This window comes from Phacochoerus africanus, chromosome 4, assembly GCF_016906955.1.
Source record: "Phacochoerus africanus isolate WHEZ1 chromosome 4, ROS_Pafr_v1, whole genome shotgun sequence".
In the NCBI taxonomy this organism is placed as follows: Eukaryota; Metazoa; Chordata; class Mammalia; order Artiodactyla; family Suidae; genus Phacochoerus; species Phacochoerus africanus.
The window spans coordinates 14,467,695-14,488,283 of NC_062547.1; the positions used below are offsets into that span (position 1 = coordinate 14,467,695).

The 20,589-nt window shown below is 35.7% G+C and overlaps 2 protein-coding genes across 2 annotated transcripts; both read right to left on the minus strand.

Annotated features, from left to right (window-relative positions):
* Nucleotides 1-2,817: 2,817 nt before the first annotated feature.
* On the minus strand, nucleotides 2,818-3,765 carry LOC125124019 (olfactory receptor 8H1-like). Its single transcript, XM_047774196.1, has one exon. The coding sequence runs from the start codon at nucleotides 3,763-3,765 to the stop codon at nucleotides 2,818-2,820; it is 948 nt and encodes a 315-aa protein (XP_047630152.1).
* Nucleotides 3,766-12,884: 9,119 nt separating this feature from the next.
* LOC125124020 (olfactory receptor 8H1-like) lies at nucleotides 12,885-13,832 on the minus strand. Its single transcript, XM_047774197.1, has one exon. The coding sequence runs from the start codon at nucleotides 13,830-13,832 to the stop codon at nucleotides 12,885-12,887; it is 948 nt and encodes a 315-aa protein (XP_047630153.1).
* Between the last annotated feature and the right edge of the window lie 6,757 nt (nucleotides 13,833-20,589).

Genomic DNA, 20,589 nt, shown 5'->3' on the forward strand with positions numbered 1-20,589 from the left:
CACTCCCAGAAGGTGGATGTTGCAGCTGGGCAGTGAGAAACAAGGACCTGCCTTGATGAACCACCTACAAAGATTAACTGCCCTCTGTCATGGGATTCAACCCCCACACCTCCCCTGAATTATGCACATTTCTCCTCATTTTTATATTTTTTTCTTGCCACAAGTTCCCACCATAAAGCCCCACCACAGATTTGGATTAGAGGACGTCGGGACTAGAATAGAGAAATCAGTAATGATGATTGATAAAATAGAGGAAATATTTTTAGGTATTTGGCAGAGAGGGTCCAATTCATTGGATTTCCCTAATCCAAAAAATAGTTAGATAAATTAAAAGAGATAAACCTAGGATTACTTCTAGGTATTTAGCTTGGGAGAGTGAGTGTTTGGAAAGGTATTTAAAATAAATATTTTACAACAACAAAAATAAGGTGCAAATGGAAGTTAATTTAGAGGCATTGCTAAGATGATTTTCAAGTGCTGAGTTCTCCTAATTATGGAAATAGAAATAAGTGAAAGCAATGAGAAACACAGTTTATAAAAAAGACGCGAAAAATGAAAAGAGCCCACCAATATGTGAAATGACAAAATGAGAGAGGAGGCAAAAACGCCTATTATTAAATAAATGCAAGCAAGAACAATTAGGAATAGCTGTTAATGTAGAGTCAAGACAATATGAATGTCAGAGCGAAGATATGTCATAATCATTTTAAATGGCATTTATATATGATAAGGTACCTACTAAATTCATTAAGTAGGAGAAAATAATGCATTTTTTAAAGATTTGAATATGTTAATTGATAATTTTATTAGAGAAATATTTTAACAATTTTAACTCTTCAAAGAGAATTCTGTTTTGCAATTTATTTTAAACATTTTTATAATATTTAAAAAATAATCAAGTGTAGTTTTATAAAGAAAGCAATAAATTTCAAAAAGTAAAAATGTTATAGTCATCACTGCTTGAATAAAAACAATCTAATTCAAAAGTTTCAACAAAAAAACTCAAAGAGTATGAAAAAGGGAAAATATTCTCTTAAGTAGTCTTCAAATAGCAGAGACACTAAAACTGCAATTCAAGATTATGAAGAAGAGGAGTTCGCATTGTGGCACAGTGGTTAATGAATCCAACTAGGAACCATGAGGTTTCGGGGTTTAATCCCTGGCCTTGCTCGGTGGTGAGCTGTGGTGTAGGTTGCAGACTCATCTCGGATCCTGCGTTGTTGCTGTGGCTCTAGTATAGGCTGGCAGCTGCAGCTCCGATTAGAACTCTAGCCTGGGAACCTCCATATGCCGCGGGAGTGGCCCTAGAAACGGCAAAAAGACCAAAAAAAAAAAAAAGATTATGAAGAAGAAAATTTTAAAAAAGGAAAGTATAAAACTTGGACTAAGATTTATGAATTACCACAAAATCTGAATTAAGCATAAATTCACAGCTTTACAAGTTGTCTCTGTTAAAATATTTGAAACAATTGAGTAGAGTATTTAACTCAAGAATTTATCTGTAATAAGCATGAAAACCCTATAGAAATCAAAAGAAAGGCAAAATTTTTTTTTAAATACACACTTTCAACAAAGAAGCAGTTTAGGTTGACACATGACAGAAAGACAAGGTAATCACCAAAGAGAGACACTGCATGCAAATTTTTAATGTGATGAATTTACAAACATTTCAGGTCTAAAGCATTGCTAAATTAGAAGCTTGATTTTTCCCATGTGGCAAGAACACATTCACCTTAGGTTTCAATGACAAAGGAATAATCGAAGGGTAAACATCTTAACTGTACACAGAAAGTTACAAAGAAATACTTAAGAAAGGACAGAAATAAGGCTCAGGTATACGTTATGTACCCATCACACGTAACTATCCATCTTGGCCACATACAAAGCTGTTAATAATTGTTGGGGGCACTTCTAGTCCCTTAAATTTTTCACTCTTTTCCAAATTTTCTCCAATGTTAATATATCACACTCGAAATCCAAAGTATGAAGGGCTAAGTTTTTCCTTAGCTGTTTGTGTGTTTATCCTTTAAGTCAACCACAAGTAATTTATAAAACACAAGTGAACATTCTTTAAGCAAAGTCCAAGGTGCATGATGCAGGGATGTGAGCATTCTAATGCTAATGACCAGCATTGATTAGTACCACCTCAAATGCCTTAGGGTCATTGTCTGATCTAATCTTTACAGTAAATCTATGGATCTGGAATTAGTCTGTCTCTTCCACAGTTGAGAAAACTTGAGGCTTAAAGTTATGGTGATTTTTTTCAGGGGTTATACAGCTAAAAGGGTAGCAGATCTAGAATCTAAGTCCTGAAATGTTTGGTTCCAAAGCAAGTTTTCATAATCACTCTGCTATTTCATGTTTCCATTAGATAAATTAAAAAAAAATCTAAAACTATTATCATTAGTCCACAAACAAAGCTCCTTTCTGTAATACAATTCTCTGAATTTGGAGGATACATGGGAATTTGTATGCTATAATTGAAAAGAGGACAATTATATTTTTCATTTTAAGAGGCCATTGCCCTTAAAAACATGTAGATTTAAACCATAGATTTCATAGTTTCTAACATTTCATAGTTTCTAACTGCCCTGTGGATTTCTGCAGTCAAATTCTCCACCAATGAGTTTTACCATCTATATGGATTTCTAAAGGCATATACCCGGAAATGAAAAGATCATACTTGATGAAGCAAATGAAGGTACAACAGAAAACAAACACATAAAGGAGTCAACTGTTTCTGGAAAGAGACCAAGGAAATACACCATAGGGAAGAGAAAAAAAAGTGATGATGAAATCAGAAATTTAGCTTCACTCTCATTTTAATTGCCTGGAGCCCACTGTTTTCTGCAGGACTCTGATGAAAGCATTTTTCACTTCTTTGTTTCTAAGACTATAAATGAGGGGATTCAGCATGGGGATGACAATAGTATAAAAAACAGAAGCCACTTGATCCCTTCCCAAGGAATAGGACTTACTTGGCCTTAAATAAGTAAACATTATAGTGCCATAAAAGACGGTGACTCCCAGGAGGTGGGAGGCACAGGTAGAGAAGGCTCTTTGCTTTCCCGAAGTGGAAGTAATTTTCAGGATAGTAGACAGGATAGACACATAGGACACTACTATTGTGGTAAGAGACACCACTAGTGTGGATCCAGCTGAAATGAATATGACTATTTCTATGCTTTGTATGTCAGTGCAGGACAAGGCTAAGATTGGGGATGTGTCACAGAAAAAGTGATGGATCACATTGGAGTCACAGAAATCCAATCTGCTCATGCAAAGCACATTGACAAACGAGTCCATGAAGCCAATGAAATAAGATCCGAAAACTAGGGAGCAGCAGCTTCTTGTGGACATGACCACTGGGTAATGCAGAGGATTGCAGATAGCTACACGGCGATCAAAGGCCATGGACGAGAGGAGAAAACATTCAGTGGCAGCCAAGAAGATAAAGAAATACGTCTGGGTGAAGCAGTTCATGTAGGAAATGTACTTGGTGGATGTCAGTAAGTTCCCTAAGGTTCGAGGGGTGATGACAGTTGAGTAACTGAGGTCGAGGAATGACAGGTGGCTGAGGAAGAAGTACATGGGGGTGTGAAGCTGGAGATCCAGGCGGATTATCAGCATCATCCCTGCATTGCCCAGCAGAGTCATCAGGTAGATCAGGAGAAAGAGCGTAAACAGCATCCTCTGGACTGCTTCTGAATCTGTCAGTCCCAGAAGGATGAAGTCAGACACGTGTGTGTCATTCCTTCTACCCATAGTGTCCACCTGCTCTAAACTGTTGGGAAATCAAAGTTGATGCTTAGGAGGGACGACTTCAAAAATGTTTCTATTTATATGAAAGACAGGACATATTTTTAGTAGTTTAGTGTTTCTAGAAATTGATAATAAGAATGATTTTCACAGTTCACAGAGAAAAATCTTAATGTGATTTCCAAATACAGAAATAGTTATAAATTGGCATATGGATATAAGCTAATATATTAGATATATAAAATATGCGTGACACTGTTCTTAATGCTTCCCGTTATTAAAGCATTATGTTTCCACGGACTCTCGATCATACCACAGGTAATGCTATTAACCACATATTTTAGATGAGAAAAAGGTCATAGAGAATTTAGGTAACTTATCCAGAGTCAGAACTATTTTATGTTGGCTCTGTTATTTTTCCAAGATAGATTGACCCCAGAGAGCATGCTTATGATAACTATGTTCCTATTTAGAATTAACTTCAGCAAACCTGAGGGGAAAAAATGCTAGATAGGTAATAAACAATGATCGAATAATAGTTTTAATCCACCATGTGCTCTCTTTTCATTTCCAATATTATTTAATATGTATGATAAATAAATTTCAAAACTAATTGGACATTATAGGGTACATGAAAAAGATACACCTCATGTTAATATTAGCTTCTAAGTTATGATTTTCTAATTTGACCCTTCAAAATCAAAGTTCTTTCAAAATATATTTCTAATGTATGTATATTGCATTTCATACCTTTTTTACCTTAACTCTGTATTTCTAGTTCCACCATCCCTGGCATTACTTAGGGTAATGTCCAAATAGTATCTGTATATATATTCTTTTGATGATGTCCCTCTTTTATTTGATTCTAAGGAAAACATTATAATTTAGACAATAATACTTACCAGGAGTCAAAATTGGTGTAAAACACTGTCTTCCTATGCTGTCTTTTTAGCCATAAGTCAACCTCAAATTCTGGTCACAGATTAGACACGAAGACTATTTAAGTACAAAATCTCTGTAATATTTTTCTTTTCTGCGAGTTCTTTTTTAAGTTTTAGTGCATTCATTTTTTTTTCAAGAGGGGAAAAAAAATATCAACCTAGAAATTGTGTTCAGCTCCTGATCAGTGGTGAATATTGCCAGGAAGCTACATCTAAAATGAATATCAGGGATCAATTGTGTATGTATGCTAAGAAGCCTATGTCTTGACCCTCATCCAGTTCATTCTTGGGTGCTGATATACTGGGGATCGATGATAATGCAACATTTGGTCCTCTCTGTGGACTGGTGGAAACTTCCTTCGAAGGAAGTTTACTTGGAATATTTCCAAGGACAAAAGTTCAAGAACTCAGTGTACCTCTGCTAGGTTTTGAGAAGCTGCTTGTCTTTTCCCTTTGTAACCACACAAGGAAGATCCTCATGGTTTGGTCTTCTTTTTTATGTCTAAGTTGATACCTGGGGTAGTAGAGACACACTTTCTAGGGAAACACGTAATTACCCTATAACTGAAATCTTCAGTGAATGAAATGATTTTTTTTTTTTTTTTTTGCTTTTCAAGGCAACACCAGAGGCATATGGAAGTTCCCGCACTGAGGGTTGAATTGAAGCTGTAGCTGTTGGCCCACACCACAGACACAAAAATGCCAGATCCAAGCCACCTCTATGACCTACACAGTAGGTCATGGCAATGCCAGATCCTTAACCCACTGAAGGAAGCCAGTGATCGAAAACACATCTTCATGGATAGTAGTCAGATGCATTTCAACTGCACAGCTATGGAAACCCCAAAACTTTTATATTCAAACGTGTGATACTATATAGGAGTATATATGTTCATTAGAAACAAAATCAGAATACGACAAAATGCCAAGAATATGAAGACAATTCAAAACTGTTGAGACAATTTGTACATTTCTCTCAATTATTTTTGCTTATAAAATATTTACTTGTATGCCTCTAGATTTACATAATTATTAGCATACTGTTTTTGCATGATCCATCCTCATCTCATATCTATAATTTCATAGTGTCTTATAAGCAATGTTATCCTAGCCTCTTATAAAACCCATAAATTCATGTATCCTGCATTGACTGATACCCATAGCTAACTTCCCTCCAGAAGTGTTCCTCTCATGTTAAGGATTTTATTGAGAATATTCCTCTAAGATGGGAAGCAAAGGGAGACTTTTAAGAGGGATGGCTTGTGAATCAGATTAAAATATTATTGTGTATTATTCATTAATTCATGATAATAAAATAAATGTTCATGTGAATCTAAAAGCGAGCCTTACAGGAAATTCTGCTCATATGCCTGAATTTGAGCAATCTGTTGAAGTGGATAAAGGCGATCCTTTTTTTTGCCCATAAAATTTTTCCCCCAAACCACTAGGGAGGTTGTTCTTTTGAGCATGAGTCACCTCATTCTCCTTGCTTGTCCCTGCAATAAACCTTTCTCAGATCCAAACACCAACCCTTTTTGTTTGTTTGGCCTTGGTGTGCATTGAGCACAGGAACTTTGATTCAATAACAATGGCAGAAGCCAAAGACTGAGCAGAGATTTTAAACATCTTTAGATTGAATCCTCATAGAGTATCTTACTATATATTCTAAGCATATATACACATATTTTATATATATTATACAAACACACACACATATAATTTTATCCCTCTCTGGATTAGTGCAGTTATTTTCTATTTTCTTCATTTTTTAATTTATTTTTTATTTATTTATTTATTTTTGCCACAAACAAGTCATGCAAACGTCCATGGCCAAAGTTCAAACCTGTGCCACACCTACAACCTAGACACAGAAGTGACAAAACCAGATCATTAAGCCACTGTGTCACCAATTTCTTTTTCATCTCATGAAAGAATGATTCTTTTTTTCGTTGGGAAATGAATGTTATTAAATGATTATTCTTCTTTGTTTTCTTATGCATCAATTGTTATCTAGGTTTTATCATTTGCCCCTACTTTACTAGGTTTGTAGGGGCAACAAATAGTTTTCTCTTGACCTTTTTAGGTTTATTGGCTGAAAGCCATCCCTGTAGTAAAACAGAATAACAAGAGAAAAACAAACAAGAAATTCAATAAGTATATACCCTTGTTTACATGGGACATATGCAGGAAAACTGAGTAATTCCCCCCAAATTGCTCACCCCACCCCTTTAACTACCATTTCCAGGTAAAGGTAAAGGCAATTTTTGTGGGGAAGGTGGGGTGGGTAGGGGAGCCAGGAAAAGAACAGTCAAAAGTGCATATTTGGGAGTAAAGATTCAGGTCCATGCCTTTTTCACTGATAAGAAGTTCTACACATTCAGTCATCTTCCTCTTCCTGGTACAGAGAGAGACATTTTTACAAAAGGAGATTCCCTTTTAAATGTAAATGTCACTTAGAAAATGGTAACTTGTACTCAGTTTTCAGAGCTTTTGTGTGTCTACTCCTTCTTAAATGTAACTAGATCAAGATAATCTTTATAAAGAAGAGGTATATTTTGGCATAGCAAATGCCACTCCACTTAAAATTGAATTCCTTGTTTTTTCTCTAGCACCTAGAAGTACCTGCTTATTTTATGTATTTTTTTTCACCTGCATAATAATACCGGAATTTAGTATTTGCCTTGTTCATCTATGTTTTACCTCAATTTTAACTTATATGTAGTGATATTTTTATTATTGTGGCCTATTAAATAGATAATCTAAAGTTAAATTTTTAAATTTACTATTGACTAACTCAAGGTTTTTTAAAATCTTTTTAATTTTTAAGCTTATAGATATGTATATTATCTTGATAATTTATGTATATATTAATCTATTTTTTGTTGTCTTTTTGTCTTTTCTATGGCTACATCCCTGGCATGTGGAGGTTCCCAGGCTAGGGGTCCAATCGGAGCTGTAGCCGCCGGCCTACGCCAGAGCCACAGCAACGCCAGATCGGAGCTGTGTCTGCGAACTTAAACCACAGCTCACAGCAAGGCCAGATCCTTAATCCACTGAGCGAGGCCAGGGATTGAACCCGAAACCTCATGGTTCCTAGTCAGATTCATTTCCACTGTACCATGATGGGAACTCCTGTATATATTATACTTTAAAGAGAAATTTAAAATTTATTGCACTGCAGTCAGAAAATGTGACCCCTTTAAGTTAAATGTTGTAAATTTATAGAAATTTGTGTATTAATTATGACCAACTAGTCTAAACAACACATAGATCCTGAGAAAGAGTCAAATGTTGATTTTCAAATATGGCCTTAGCAATTGCAGTATTATAGAGTGTAAACTCTAAATGGGGGAAAGCAGGAAAAAAAAAAATCAGTACTAAAACATGTTAGAAGGTTAAAAGTCCTATAAAAAATAAAAGAAAAAACAGCTTAGAAGAAGGGTTCAAGGTTAGGAGCGTGAAGAAGAAATCAGAAATAATATGCGTGGAATTTTCTTGCAGTGCAGCTCGTTTAAAGATCTGAAGTTGTCACTGCAGCGACTTGGGTCACTTCTGTGACGTGTGGGTTTGATCCCTGGCCCAGGAACTTCCTTATGCTGCAGGTGCAATCAAAGGGAAAAAAAGAAGGATATGGTCAAGGCAGGCTTAAAAAAAAGGTTAGAATTTGAACCAAGATTTCTTAATTATTTGATTTGCAATGTCTTTGTCTGCAAAGTGATGATAGTAATACATACCTCAAGGGGTTGTGAAGGTGAATTTAACAGTACACATAAAATAACTTGCATGCTATTAATACTTATTCAGTCAATATTTGCTCAATATCATAAATACAGATGGATTTATAGTAATCCATTATATCCATACATCCAATTTGTTTCCTTTAGATAAATAACTAGAGGCCCAAACTGTACATTTTGCTATGTTATTCGTGTGAGGCATTCTAAATAGTCTAGCAAATTTTAATTTCCTTGAGCTCCGTCCCTACACATCAGTATCGATACGACCTTGCCTGCACTGACCACTTACATCTGATCAAGCTCCATATTTAATAGAGCTCACCTCATCAAAGATTATCTTGTTAGAGGTTTATTTCATCACGATGCATGAAGAACACTTCTTCATATCTTTGTTTATTGTTTTTAAGACCATCAGTTTAAATATTGGTGAAGGAGTTCCAGTAGTGGCTCAGTGGTTAACAAACCCAACTAGCATCCATGAGGACACAGGTTCAATCCCTGGCCTTGCTCACTGGATTAAGGATTCGACATTGCCAGGAGCTGTGGTGTATGTCACAGATTTGGCTTGGATCTCGTGTTGCTGTGGCTGTGACATAAGCCAGTGGCTACAGCTCTGATTTGACCCCCAGCCTGGGAACCTCCATATCCCATGAGTACTGCCCTAAAAAGATGAATATGTATATATATATACATATACATATATATATTAATAACTAAGTATTACTGAAAATCTGACTCCAATATGTGGCTCTATTTTTTTTTTGTTTTTATCTGTACTAATTAGAAAAACTCCAGATGTTTAAATTATTTGAAAACAGGTACTTACTCTCCCATATCAAAAATGCCAGTTCATTCATGTAAGAAAGCAATCTTTTGATATAACTAACCATCAATTTATTAAACAAGGAAGTATTGAGCACCTATCGTGTGATAATCACTTCCCCAGTAATCTTGGAACGATGACATTGACTATGATAAGGTCTTTTCCTTACAGGAACATAAAGCCCAGAAGAGGAGTTAGATGTGAATATAACTATGTATAATCTGTTTGTACAATGCAGGGGGCAATGATGCAACAATGAAGGAAAGCATCCAATTTTTCTCAAGGAAGTTATCAAGAAAATCTTTAGGAGGTAAGAATTTTGCTCTTGGATTTTCAGTTGATCACTGCATCAGAGAGAAACGATTCAAACCTCATGGCAGGTATTCACAAGAGCAGGGAGAAAGGCATTTATATGCTGGTAAACTGAAGAAAATAAATCATTTACTACATAGGAAATCTAAAGTATGGGATGAGGGAATGAAGTGGCAATTGAAGTAGAGGCAAAATCTAAAGGTAAGCATAAGTAGTCCAAGGAATTTGTACTTCTTATTAAAAGAAGTTGAAATTGGTGGCACTAAGAAAAGAATTAGGACCACAGCCTTTGTTTTAAGGTAAGAATGGAGGTGCAGTAAAGGGAAAGAAACTAGGCAGGCTGCAAAGGCAGATTTCAGAAATCTACTTCGTTTCTTAGGATTCGAGAATGTGGGGATGGGAATAGAGAAAGCAGCAATGATGATTAATAAAAAGGAGGAAACTTATTTTTAGGTTTTTGGCAGAGAAGGTCAAATTCATGGGATTTCCCTAATCCAAAAAATAGTTAGATAAATTAAAAAAGGATGAACTTCAGGTTACTTTAAGGTATTTGGCTTATGTGACTGAGTGTTTGGAAAGGTATTTAACATCTTTAGGCAGAAAAAAATAAGGTAAGAATGGAGTTAGGTTTAGAGGCATTGCTAAGATTATTTTCAAGTCCTGTGTTTTCCTAATTATAGAAACAGAAATAACTGAAAGGAAGGTGAAACACAGTTTAAGAAATAGTGGAGAAAAATGAAAAGAGCCCACTGATATGTAAAATGACAAAATGAGAAAGGACAAAATGAGACAAAATGAGAGGATAGGAGGCACAAAAGCATATTATTAAATGACTGCAAGCAAAAACAAATAGCAATAGCTGTTAATATATAGTCTAGACAACATGGATATCAAAGCAGAAATAAGTCATAAACATTTTAAATGGCATCTATATATGATAAGGGAATTTTTAAATTCCTTAAGAAAAAGAAATTCATGCACTTTAAAAAGATTTGACTATGTTAATTGACAGTCTTGAATTAGAGAAAAATGTTTAAAAATTTAACTCTAAAAGAGAATTTCACTTTTGTACTTTTGATTTAATTTAATTTAATTTTTTTGTCTTTTTGGGGCTGCACCTGGGGCATATGGAGGTTCCCAGGCTAGGGGTTAAGTGGGAGCTGTAGCCACGGGCCTCCCACAGCCACAGCAATGCCAAATCTGAGCCTCGTCTGTGACCTACACCACAGCTCATGGCAGTGCCAGATCCTTAACCCACCGAGTGAGGCCAGGAATCAAACATCCAACCTCGTGGTTCCTAGTCAGATTCGCTTCCACTGCACCATGAAGAGAACTACTGCACTTTATTTTAAATGGTTAATTTTTTTTGTTTTTTTTTTTTGGCTTTGTAGGGTGGCACCTGCTGCATATGGAGGTTCCCAGCCTAGGAGTCAAATCGGAGTTATAGCTGCTGGCCTATGCCACAGTCACAGCAACACCGAATCCAAAGCACATCTGCAACTTACATCACAGCTCAAGGCAACAGCCAGATCCTTAACCCACTGAAAGAAGCCAGGGATCCAACCTGCAACCTAATGGATCCTAATCAGATTCATTTCTGCTGCACCACTATGGGAACTCCTAAACATTTAAAAATATTTAGAGAAAAATAATCAAATGTAGTCCTATAAAGAAATCAATAAAAGGTCAAAAAATTAAAATTTTAAATAGTAGGAAAAAGGAAAACTATGTTCTTAAATAGCCCTTCAAATAACAGAGAGCTAAACTGCAAATCATGACTATGTAGAAGAAAAAAAATTTTAAATAAAGGTAAATATAACACTCTAAGTGACTAAGGCTTACAAGTTACCACAAAATATAAATAAAATATAAATTAACAGCTTTTACAAGTTGTCTCTGTTAAAAAATTTACAATAAATTAATACCGTATTTAATTCAAGAATTTCTCTAATGAGCATGACAAACCTATAGAAATCAAGAGAAAGGCAATATTTCTGAATTCAAAATTAATTTGAATTATTTTTGAATTATAGAAGTTCACCAAAGAAGCAATTTAAGGAAGCTTGTTGACACATGACAGAAAGATAAGGTAGCCACCAAAGAGAGACACTGCATGCAAATTTTTAATGTGATGAATTTACAATCATTTCAGGTCTAAAGCATTGCTAAATTAGAAGCTTGATTTTTCCCATGTGGCAAGAACACATTCACCTTAGGTTTCAATGACAAAGGAATAATCGAAGGGTAAACATCTTAACTGTACACAGAAAGTTGCAAAGAAATACTTACGAAAGGACAGAAATAAGGCTCAGGTATGCATTATGTACCCATCACACGTAACTATCCATCTTGGCCACATACAAAGCTGTCAATAATTGTTGAGGGCACTTCTAGTCCCTTAAATTTTTCACTCTTTTCCAAATTTTCTCCAATGTTAATATATCACACTCGAAATCCAAAGTATGAAGGGCTGAGTTTTTCCTTAGCTGTTTGTGTGTTTATCCTTTAAGTCAACCACAAGTAATTTATAAAACACAAGTGAACATTCTTTAAGCAAAGTCCAAGGTGCATGATGCAGGGATGTGAGCATTCTAATGCTAATGACCAGCATTGATTAGTACTACCTTAAATGCCTTAGGGTCATTGTCTGATCTAATCTTTACAGTAAATCTATGGATCTGGAATTAGTCTGTCTCTTCCACAGTTGAGAAAACTTGAGGCTTAAAGTTATGGTGATTTTTTTCAGGGGTTATACAGCTAAAAGGGTAGCAGATCTAGAATCTAAGTCCTGAACTGTTTGGTTCCAAAGCAAGTTTTCATAATCACTCTGCTATTTCATGTTTCCACTAGATAAATTTAAAAAAAAATCTAAAACAATTATCATTAGTCCACAAACAAAGCTCTTTTCTGTAATACAATTCTTTGAATTTGGAGGATACATGGGAATTTGTATGCTATGATTGAAAAGAGGACAGTTATATTTTTCATTTTATGAGGCCATTGCCCTTAAAAACATGTAAATTTAAACCAAAGATTTAATATACTTCATAGTTTCTAACTGCCCTGTGGATTTCTGCAGTCAAATTCTCCACCAATGAGTTTTATTCCCTATATGGATTTCTAAAGGCATATACCCAGAAATGAAAAGATTATATTTGGTTAAGCAAAGGATGGTTTAATGTTAAAAAATAAATAAATAAATAAATAAATAATATATATATATATGCATTTGTTTCTATAAAGAGACTAAGGAAATACACTGTAGGGAAGAGAAAAAAAAGTGATGATAAAATCAGAAATTTAGTATCACTCTCATTTTACTTGCCTAGAGCCCACTATTTTCTGCAGGACTCTGATGAAAGCATTTTTCACTTCTTTGTTTCTAAGACTGTAAATGAGGGGATTCAGCATGGGGATGACAATAGTATAAAAAACAGAAGCCACTTGATCCCTTCCCAAGGAGTAGGACTTACTTGGCTTTAAATAAGTAAATGTCATAGTGCCATAAAAGACAGTGACTCCCAGGAGGTGGGAGGCACAGGTAGAGAAGGCTCTTTGCTTTCCCGAAGTGGAAGTAATTTTCAGGATAGTAGACAGGATAGACACATAGGACACTACTATTGTGGTGACAGATGCCACTAGTGTGGATCCAGCTAAAATGAATATGACTATTTCTATGCTTTGTATGTCAGTGCAGGACAAGGCTAAGATTGGGGATGTGTCACAGAAAAAGTGATGGATCACATTGGAGTCACAGAAATCCAATCTGCTCATGCAAAGCACAGTGACAAAGGAGTCCATGAAGCCAATGAAATAAGATCCGAAAACTAGGGAGCAGCAGCTTCTTGTGGACATGACCACTGGGTAATGCAGAGGATTGCAGATAGCTACACGGCGATCAAAGGCCATGGACGAGAGGAGAAAACATTCAGTGGCAGCCAAGAAGATAAAGAAATACGTCTGGGTGAAGCAGTTCATGTAGGAAATGGACTTGGTGGATGTCAGTAAGTTCCCTAAGGTTCGAGGGGTGATGACAGTTGAGTAACTGAGGTCGAGGAATGACAGGTGGCTGAGGAAGAAGTACATGGGGGTGTGAAGCTGGAGATCCAGGCGGATTATCAGCATCATCCCTGCATTGCCCAGCAGAGTCATCAGGTAGATCAGGAGAAAGAGCGTGAACAGCATCCTCTGGACTGCTTCTGAATCTGTCAGTCCCAGAAGGATGAAGTCAGACACGTGTGTGTCATTCCTTCTACCCATAGTGTCCACCTGCTCTAAACCGTTGAGAAATCAAAGTTGATGCTTAGGAGGGACGACTTCAAAAATGTTTCTATTTATATGAAAGACAGGACATATTTTTATTAGTTTAGTGTTTCTCAAAGTGATAATAAGAATGATTTACAGAATTCACAGAGAAAAATCTTAATGTGATTTCCAAATACAGAAATAGTTATAAATTGGCATTTGGATATATAAGCTAATATATTGGATATTTAAAATATGCAGGACACTGTTCTAAATGCTTCCTTTTATTTAAAAAAATGTTTCCACAGACTATCACACCTTAGGTAGTACTATTAGACATGTATTTTATTTTATTTTATTTTATTTTTTTTAAAAGCCACATTTATTTTTCTTTTCTTTTCTTTTTTTTTTTTTTTTTTTTTTTTGTCTTTTAGTTTTTTTGCTATTTCTTGGGCCGCTCCTGCGGCATATGGAGGTTCCCAGGCTAGGGGTCGAATCAGAGCTGTAGCCACCGGCCTACGCCAGAGCCACAGCAATGCGGGATCCGAGCCGCATCTGCAACCTACACCACAGCTCACGGCAACGCCGGATCCTTAACCCACTGAGCAAGGGCAGGGATGGAACCTGCAACCTCATGGTTCCTAGTCGGATTCGTTAACCACTGCGCCACGACGGGAACTCCCTAGACATGTATTTTAGATGAGAAAAAGGTCATAGAGAATTTAGGTAACTTATCTAGTGTCAGAACTATTATATGTTGTTCTGTCATTTTTCCAAGATAGACTGACTCCAGAGAGCATGCTTATGATAACTATGTTCCTATTTATAATTAAATTCAGCAAACCTGTGGGAAAAAAATTCTAGGTGTATAATAAAAAATTACAGAATAATAGTTTTAATCCACCATGTGCTCTCTTTATATTTCCAATATTATTTAATATGAACACTAAATAAATTTCAAAATTATTAGATGTTATAGGGTACATTAAAAAGATAGACCACATATTAATATTAGCTTCCAAAAGTTATGATTTCCTAATTTGACCATTCATATAAAAATTCTTCCAAAATATATTTCTAAAATATGTGTATTGCTTTTGTATCCTGATTACGTCAACTCTGTATTTCTAGTTCCACAAGCCCTGGCATGACGTAGGGTAATGTCATTATAGTGTCTGTATGTATATTCTTCTGATAATGTCCCAGTTTTATTTTATCCTAAGGAAAATCTTCTAAGTTTGAAAATAATACTTACCAGGAGTCAAAATTGGTGCAAAAACACTGTCTTCCTATATTGTCTCTTTAGCCATAGGCAAACCACAAATTTTTTTCATAAATAAGACATGAAGACTATTTAAGTAGCACATTGCCATAACACATTTTTTTTCTATGAGAAGAGTTTTTAAGTTTTAGTGCATTCATTTTTTTCCCCCGAAGGGAATCAACCTAGAAATTGTGTTCAGCCCCTGATCAATGGCAAAATTTTCCAGGAAGCTCTATCTAAAACAAATATCAGGGATCGACTGTGTGCATAACCAGAGAAGAGTATGTCTTGCCACTCATCCTGCTAATTCCAGGGCCTCATATACTGTGGAATGATGATAATGCAACATTTGGCCATCCCTGTGGACCAGTTTCCAAGGAAGTTTACTTGGAATATTTCCAAGGACAAAAGTTCGAAGATGCAATGTACCTCTGCTAGGTTTTGAGAGGCTACTTGTCTTTTCCCTTCCACAAAGAAGGTCCTAATGTTTTGGTCTTCCTTTGTGATATCTAAATTAATGCTTGGGGTGGCAGAGAAACACTTTCTAGAGAAACACTTAATTAATTAATTCAATTTCTAGGACTGAAACCATGAGGGATAGAATGATACATTTTTTCTCAAAGAAACTTTTATATTTAAATGTGTGATAATATATAGGAGTAAATATATTCATTAGAAACAAATGCAAAGACCAATATAAAAACAATTCAAAACTGTTGAAACATCTCGATACATTTTTCTCCGATATTTTTGTTCATAAACTGTTTATTTGTAAGCCTCTAGATTTGCATAATTATTATTGTACTGTATATTCAGTATCCATCCTAAATTCATAACTAATATTTCATAATATACTCTGAACAAAGTTATATTAGCCTTGCATAAAACCAATAATTTGTAGATTTTTCATTAACTCATTATAATTAAATTAACGATTGTGTATATTTAAAAGTGACTCTTACAGAAGAGTCCCCTCATACTCCAGAGTTTTAGGAGATAACATTTTGGGGTGGATTAAGGAGCACATTTTGCATGTGTTATATCTTTGATGAAAGGCCGTTCTATTCATTGAAAGTTAGTGCTGCTGAAACAGGCTTATTTGGAGGTTAAAGAGCCAGCATAAATCTATTTGACTGTAGGCAACTTTGAGAATCAAACCAAATGAGAGACCTATGGTAAGATGTTCCCTTCATGGCTCAGTAGAAACGAATCTGACTGGTATCCACGAGGATGTAGGCTTGATCCCTGGCCTCACTCAGTGGGTTAAGGATCTGGTGTTGCTGTGAGCTGTGGCGGAGGTTGCAGATGTGGCTTAGATTGGAATTGCAGTGGCTGTGGCATAGGCTATCAGCTACAGCTCTGATTTGACCCCTCACCTGGGAAACTCCATATGCCACAGGTGGGGCCCTATGAAGCAAATGATAATAATAATAACAACAACAATAATAATAATAATTTTCAATGTAAATACTACCTCAAAAGCCATGGTGACTGCAAAATTTACCAGAAGCAAGTGTTTCTCAATATTTTCCCTATTTTTTGTTCATGGTTAGTGTTGCTTATGGTTTTAGGCTACTTTTTTTTTTTTTTTTTTTGGCCATGCCAATAGCATGCAAATTTCCTGGTCTGGGGACTGAAACTCCCAAGCTACAGCAGTGAAAACCCCAAGTCCTTAACCCACTGAACCATGAAGGGAATCTGACTTTAAGCTATACTTATACCATTTATTGTGTCATGGAGGAAACCATGTGATCGGAGATGTTAAATATCTTTTAACCTAAGTATGTGTGTATATATATGTATACATATATATATTTAACTATGCATATGTATGCACATATATATATATGTGTTTTTCTTTCTTTCTTGGCTTATTCTAGTTACTTTCTTTAACTCATGAAAAAATCTTTATTGGATAAATGTTATTTTTTTGGTCTTCTAATCCATTAATTTTTATCTAAATCTTATCATTCTTCCCCTACTTTACTAGGATTATGGAGAACGGCAATCAATTTTCCTTCTATTCTTCTTGGTTTTTGACTGAGACCCACCCACTCAAATGAAGGAAAGACTAATAGGAGAAAAAGAAGCAGAAATTTAATAACATTTATACCCCTGTTTACATGGGTGACACCCAGGAATACTGAGTGACTCCTTTAAATGGCCCAAGCCATCACCTTAAATACCATATCAGGCTAAAGACAAAAGATGATTGGGGGGTGGGATGGGAGGAAGGAAAAAACAGTAAACAATGGCATATTTGTTAATGCTGGTTCAATTCCAAGCCTCTTCACTGAAAAGAGTTTCTAGATACTTAGTTATCTTCTTGTTCTTGATACAGAGAGAGAGACATCTTTAAAAATGATTTCCATTTTTTTTTTTTTTTTTTTTTTGCTTTGTAGGGCCATATCCCCCCCTGCACCCTGGCATATGGAGATTCCCAGGCTAGGGGTCGAATCAGAGCTACAGCTGCCAGCCTACATCACAGCCACAGCCAATAAGGATCCCAGTTGAGTCTGGAACCTACACCACAGCTCATGGCAATGCCAGATCCGTAACCCACTGAGCAAGACCAGGGATCAAACTTGCAATCTCATGATTCTTAGTTGGATTCCTTTCCTCTATGCCATGATGAGAACTCCTGAGGTTTCCATTTTAAATGTAAATATCTCTTACAAAAGGGTAAATTCCACTCAGTTTTCAGAACATCTCCTGTGTCTGCTGTGTCTTAAAAATAACCAGCTTAAAATAATCCTTAAACTGAAGAGGCAAATTTTGTCATAGCACTTCTTTTCCCGTTCAGGTTGAATTCATTGTTTTCTCTCTATCACAGTAATATCTATGTGTTTTATTTACTTATTGTTACCTGAGTGTTGTTTTAAATTTGATATGTACATAGTGATATTAATTATTCTTATTGTGGCATATTGAATAGATAATCTAAAGTTAAATTTTTAAATTTCTTGTTGTAAGAATAATTCAATATTTAAAAAAATTTAAGTTCAAGCTAAAAGATATATTTTTATTCTTTACATATCAACTTTATATTGTACTTCATTGCAGTCAGAAAATGTGACTCCTTTAAGTTAAATTTGGTAACTTAGTGAAATTTATGGATTAATCAATTTATCAATTAATTCATGGATTAATTAATTGAAATTCATGGATTTAAATTTATAGATTAATCCACTAGTATAATTGACTCACAGATGCTGGGAAAAAAAAGTCAAACGTTGATATGTATGTCTGACCTGATCAATTATAACATCATAGATTATAAGTTCACAGCTGAGGGAAACAGGAAAAATACAAAAAAATAGTCATATAACATGTTAGAAGATGAAAAGTGCTATCAAAAAATAAACATGAAATAGCTTGGAGGAAGGAAGTTCTGGGGTAGGGGCATGAGAGAGCAATCAGAAATAGTATGGTCAAGGGAAGCTTAAATACAAAACTGGAATCTGAGCAAAGATTTGGAGGAGGGAAGAGTTAGTCATGCAGATGCCTGGGAGGGAGTGGTCCAGACAGGGGGACGTCGGTGCAGAGGCCCCATGCAGTGGATGGGCCCTGCAACCTGAGGGGCAGAGAGTACTAGGTAGTAAGAGTGCTAGTTTATGTTGTGGGAGGTGTGGCAGGAGAAACAATAGTGAAGTATTTGCTTGTCTATGGTGATAAGTGTTTTGGAGAAAAACAAAGAGCCGAGGATGCATGGAGAAGATTGGATCTCTTCTTTTAAAAAAACAAATTTTGGAGTTCCTACTGTGGTGCAGTGCCTTAAGAAACCAAGTGCAGGGTGCAGTGGCTCTGGTCACAGCAGAAGTGCAGGTTGGATTCCTGGCGTAGTGCAATGGTTAAAGGATCCAGCGTTGGTGCATCTGTGGCTCCCCTTCAAACTTCCATGTGCTGTGGGCATGGCCATAATATTAAAAATTTTTGTTTTCCTTAGGGAAATTTCATCAGAGGTGTCAGTGATATGGTCACATTGAAAGAAGTTAAGTAGAAAATACAAAAAGTATCTGGAGAAGGTGAGAATCAGGCAAACGGAAGAGTAAAAACAACATTCTATAAAATTAGTTATCCTATCCCAGTGTTTTGCATCACTTTATTTTGGTAAAAATTGTGTGAAAAATGTAATACACTGGCGATTGTATTTTGACTCACACTGATATTTTTTGTCTTTTCAGAAGAATTTCTTATATGGAATAAATATAAAATTAGTTGTATTTTTCTCTAATATATTCATGTTTTGCAATACCAATATTTCTGTATTTTTTCTAAATTGTGTTTTTCTTTCTTATTTATCTTCTTTAGTTATTTTTAGATTCTCAGCCCATTCCTTTTTCCCATATTTTGAAATGCAAATATCCTATGTAAAATCTTAACTTTACAGTACTTTTTCCAATTCAAATACTATTTGGAATTCATTTCTGAACTGACCTCTAAACTTTGCGTATGGTCAAAAGAGTGAGTCTGACTGCCTACTATTAAAAAGTCATTTTCGGAGTTCCCATCGCGGCTCAGTGGTTAATGAATCCTAGGAACCATGAGGTTGTGGGTTTAATCCCTTGCCTTGCTCAGTGGGTTAAGGATCTAACATTGCAGTAAGCTGTGCTGTAGGTCACAGACACGGCTCGGATCTGGTGTTGCTGTGGCTCTGGCGTAGGCCATCAGCTACAACTCCGATTAGACCCTTAGCCTGGGAACCTCCATATGCCATGGGAGCGGCCTTAGAAAAGGCAAAAAGACAAAAAAAAAGTCAATTTCATTTTACTTTCATCGAGTAATTTGGTTCTTCAGGAATTTCTATAATCCTTCTTGAAGTAAAAGAAATTAAGGAATTCTCCTGTGGTACAGCTGGTTAAGGATTCAGCATTGTCACTGCAGAAACTAGCGTTGCTGCTGGGGGCGTGAATTTGATCCCTGGATCCCTGACCTGGGAACTTCTGCAGGCCATGGGCACAACCAAAAAAAAAAAAAGAAAAAAGAAAAAAAGAAAAGAAAAGAAACATAATTTTTATTTTTTCTTTATTTTGATAGAAAAAATGTTTTAAATTGGTGAAATAGAATGCAAACTTGAGGAATGCAAATGTTAATAGGTACATTTCAAGGGCACTACAGTTTAAATAAACTGAAAAAACACTCAGTATTTTTATTTTGAAGCCTGATAAATCAAACATTTTAAACTGAGTGTCTTTTTTTTTTTAGCATAAAGAAAAAAAGAAAATATCTGGGTCATTTTACACATTATGATCACATGATCACTTTGGGGACATTGTTCCAAACCTTACTGAATTGATCATCTGGCCTGGTCAAGTGCAAAGGTCTGGAGAGAGTCTGGCAGAGGAAAGACTGGAGAAAATGCAAAGATAAAAATGGCCCATTCTGGACGGATGTGTATTACAGGTTCTAGAGGGAAAGTATAGAAAGAGCATCTAGGAGAGAGAATGATGGAAGTTATACGGGCATAAATATAAAGAGAATATTAAAAAATATACATGGAAATTTAGT

Excerpts from the sequence above, each read along its gene's own strand:
- LOC125124019 (XM_047774196.1), bottom strand. The coding sequence starts at position 3,765 with ATGGGTAGAAGGAATGACACACACGTGTCTGACTTCATCCTTCTGGGA.
- LOC125124020 (XM_047774197.1), bottom strand. The coding sequence starts at position 13,832 with ATGGGTAGAAGGAATGACACACACGTGTCTGACTTCATCCTTCTGGGA.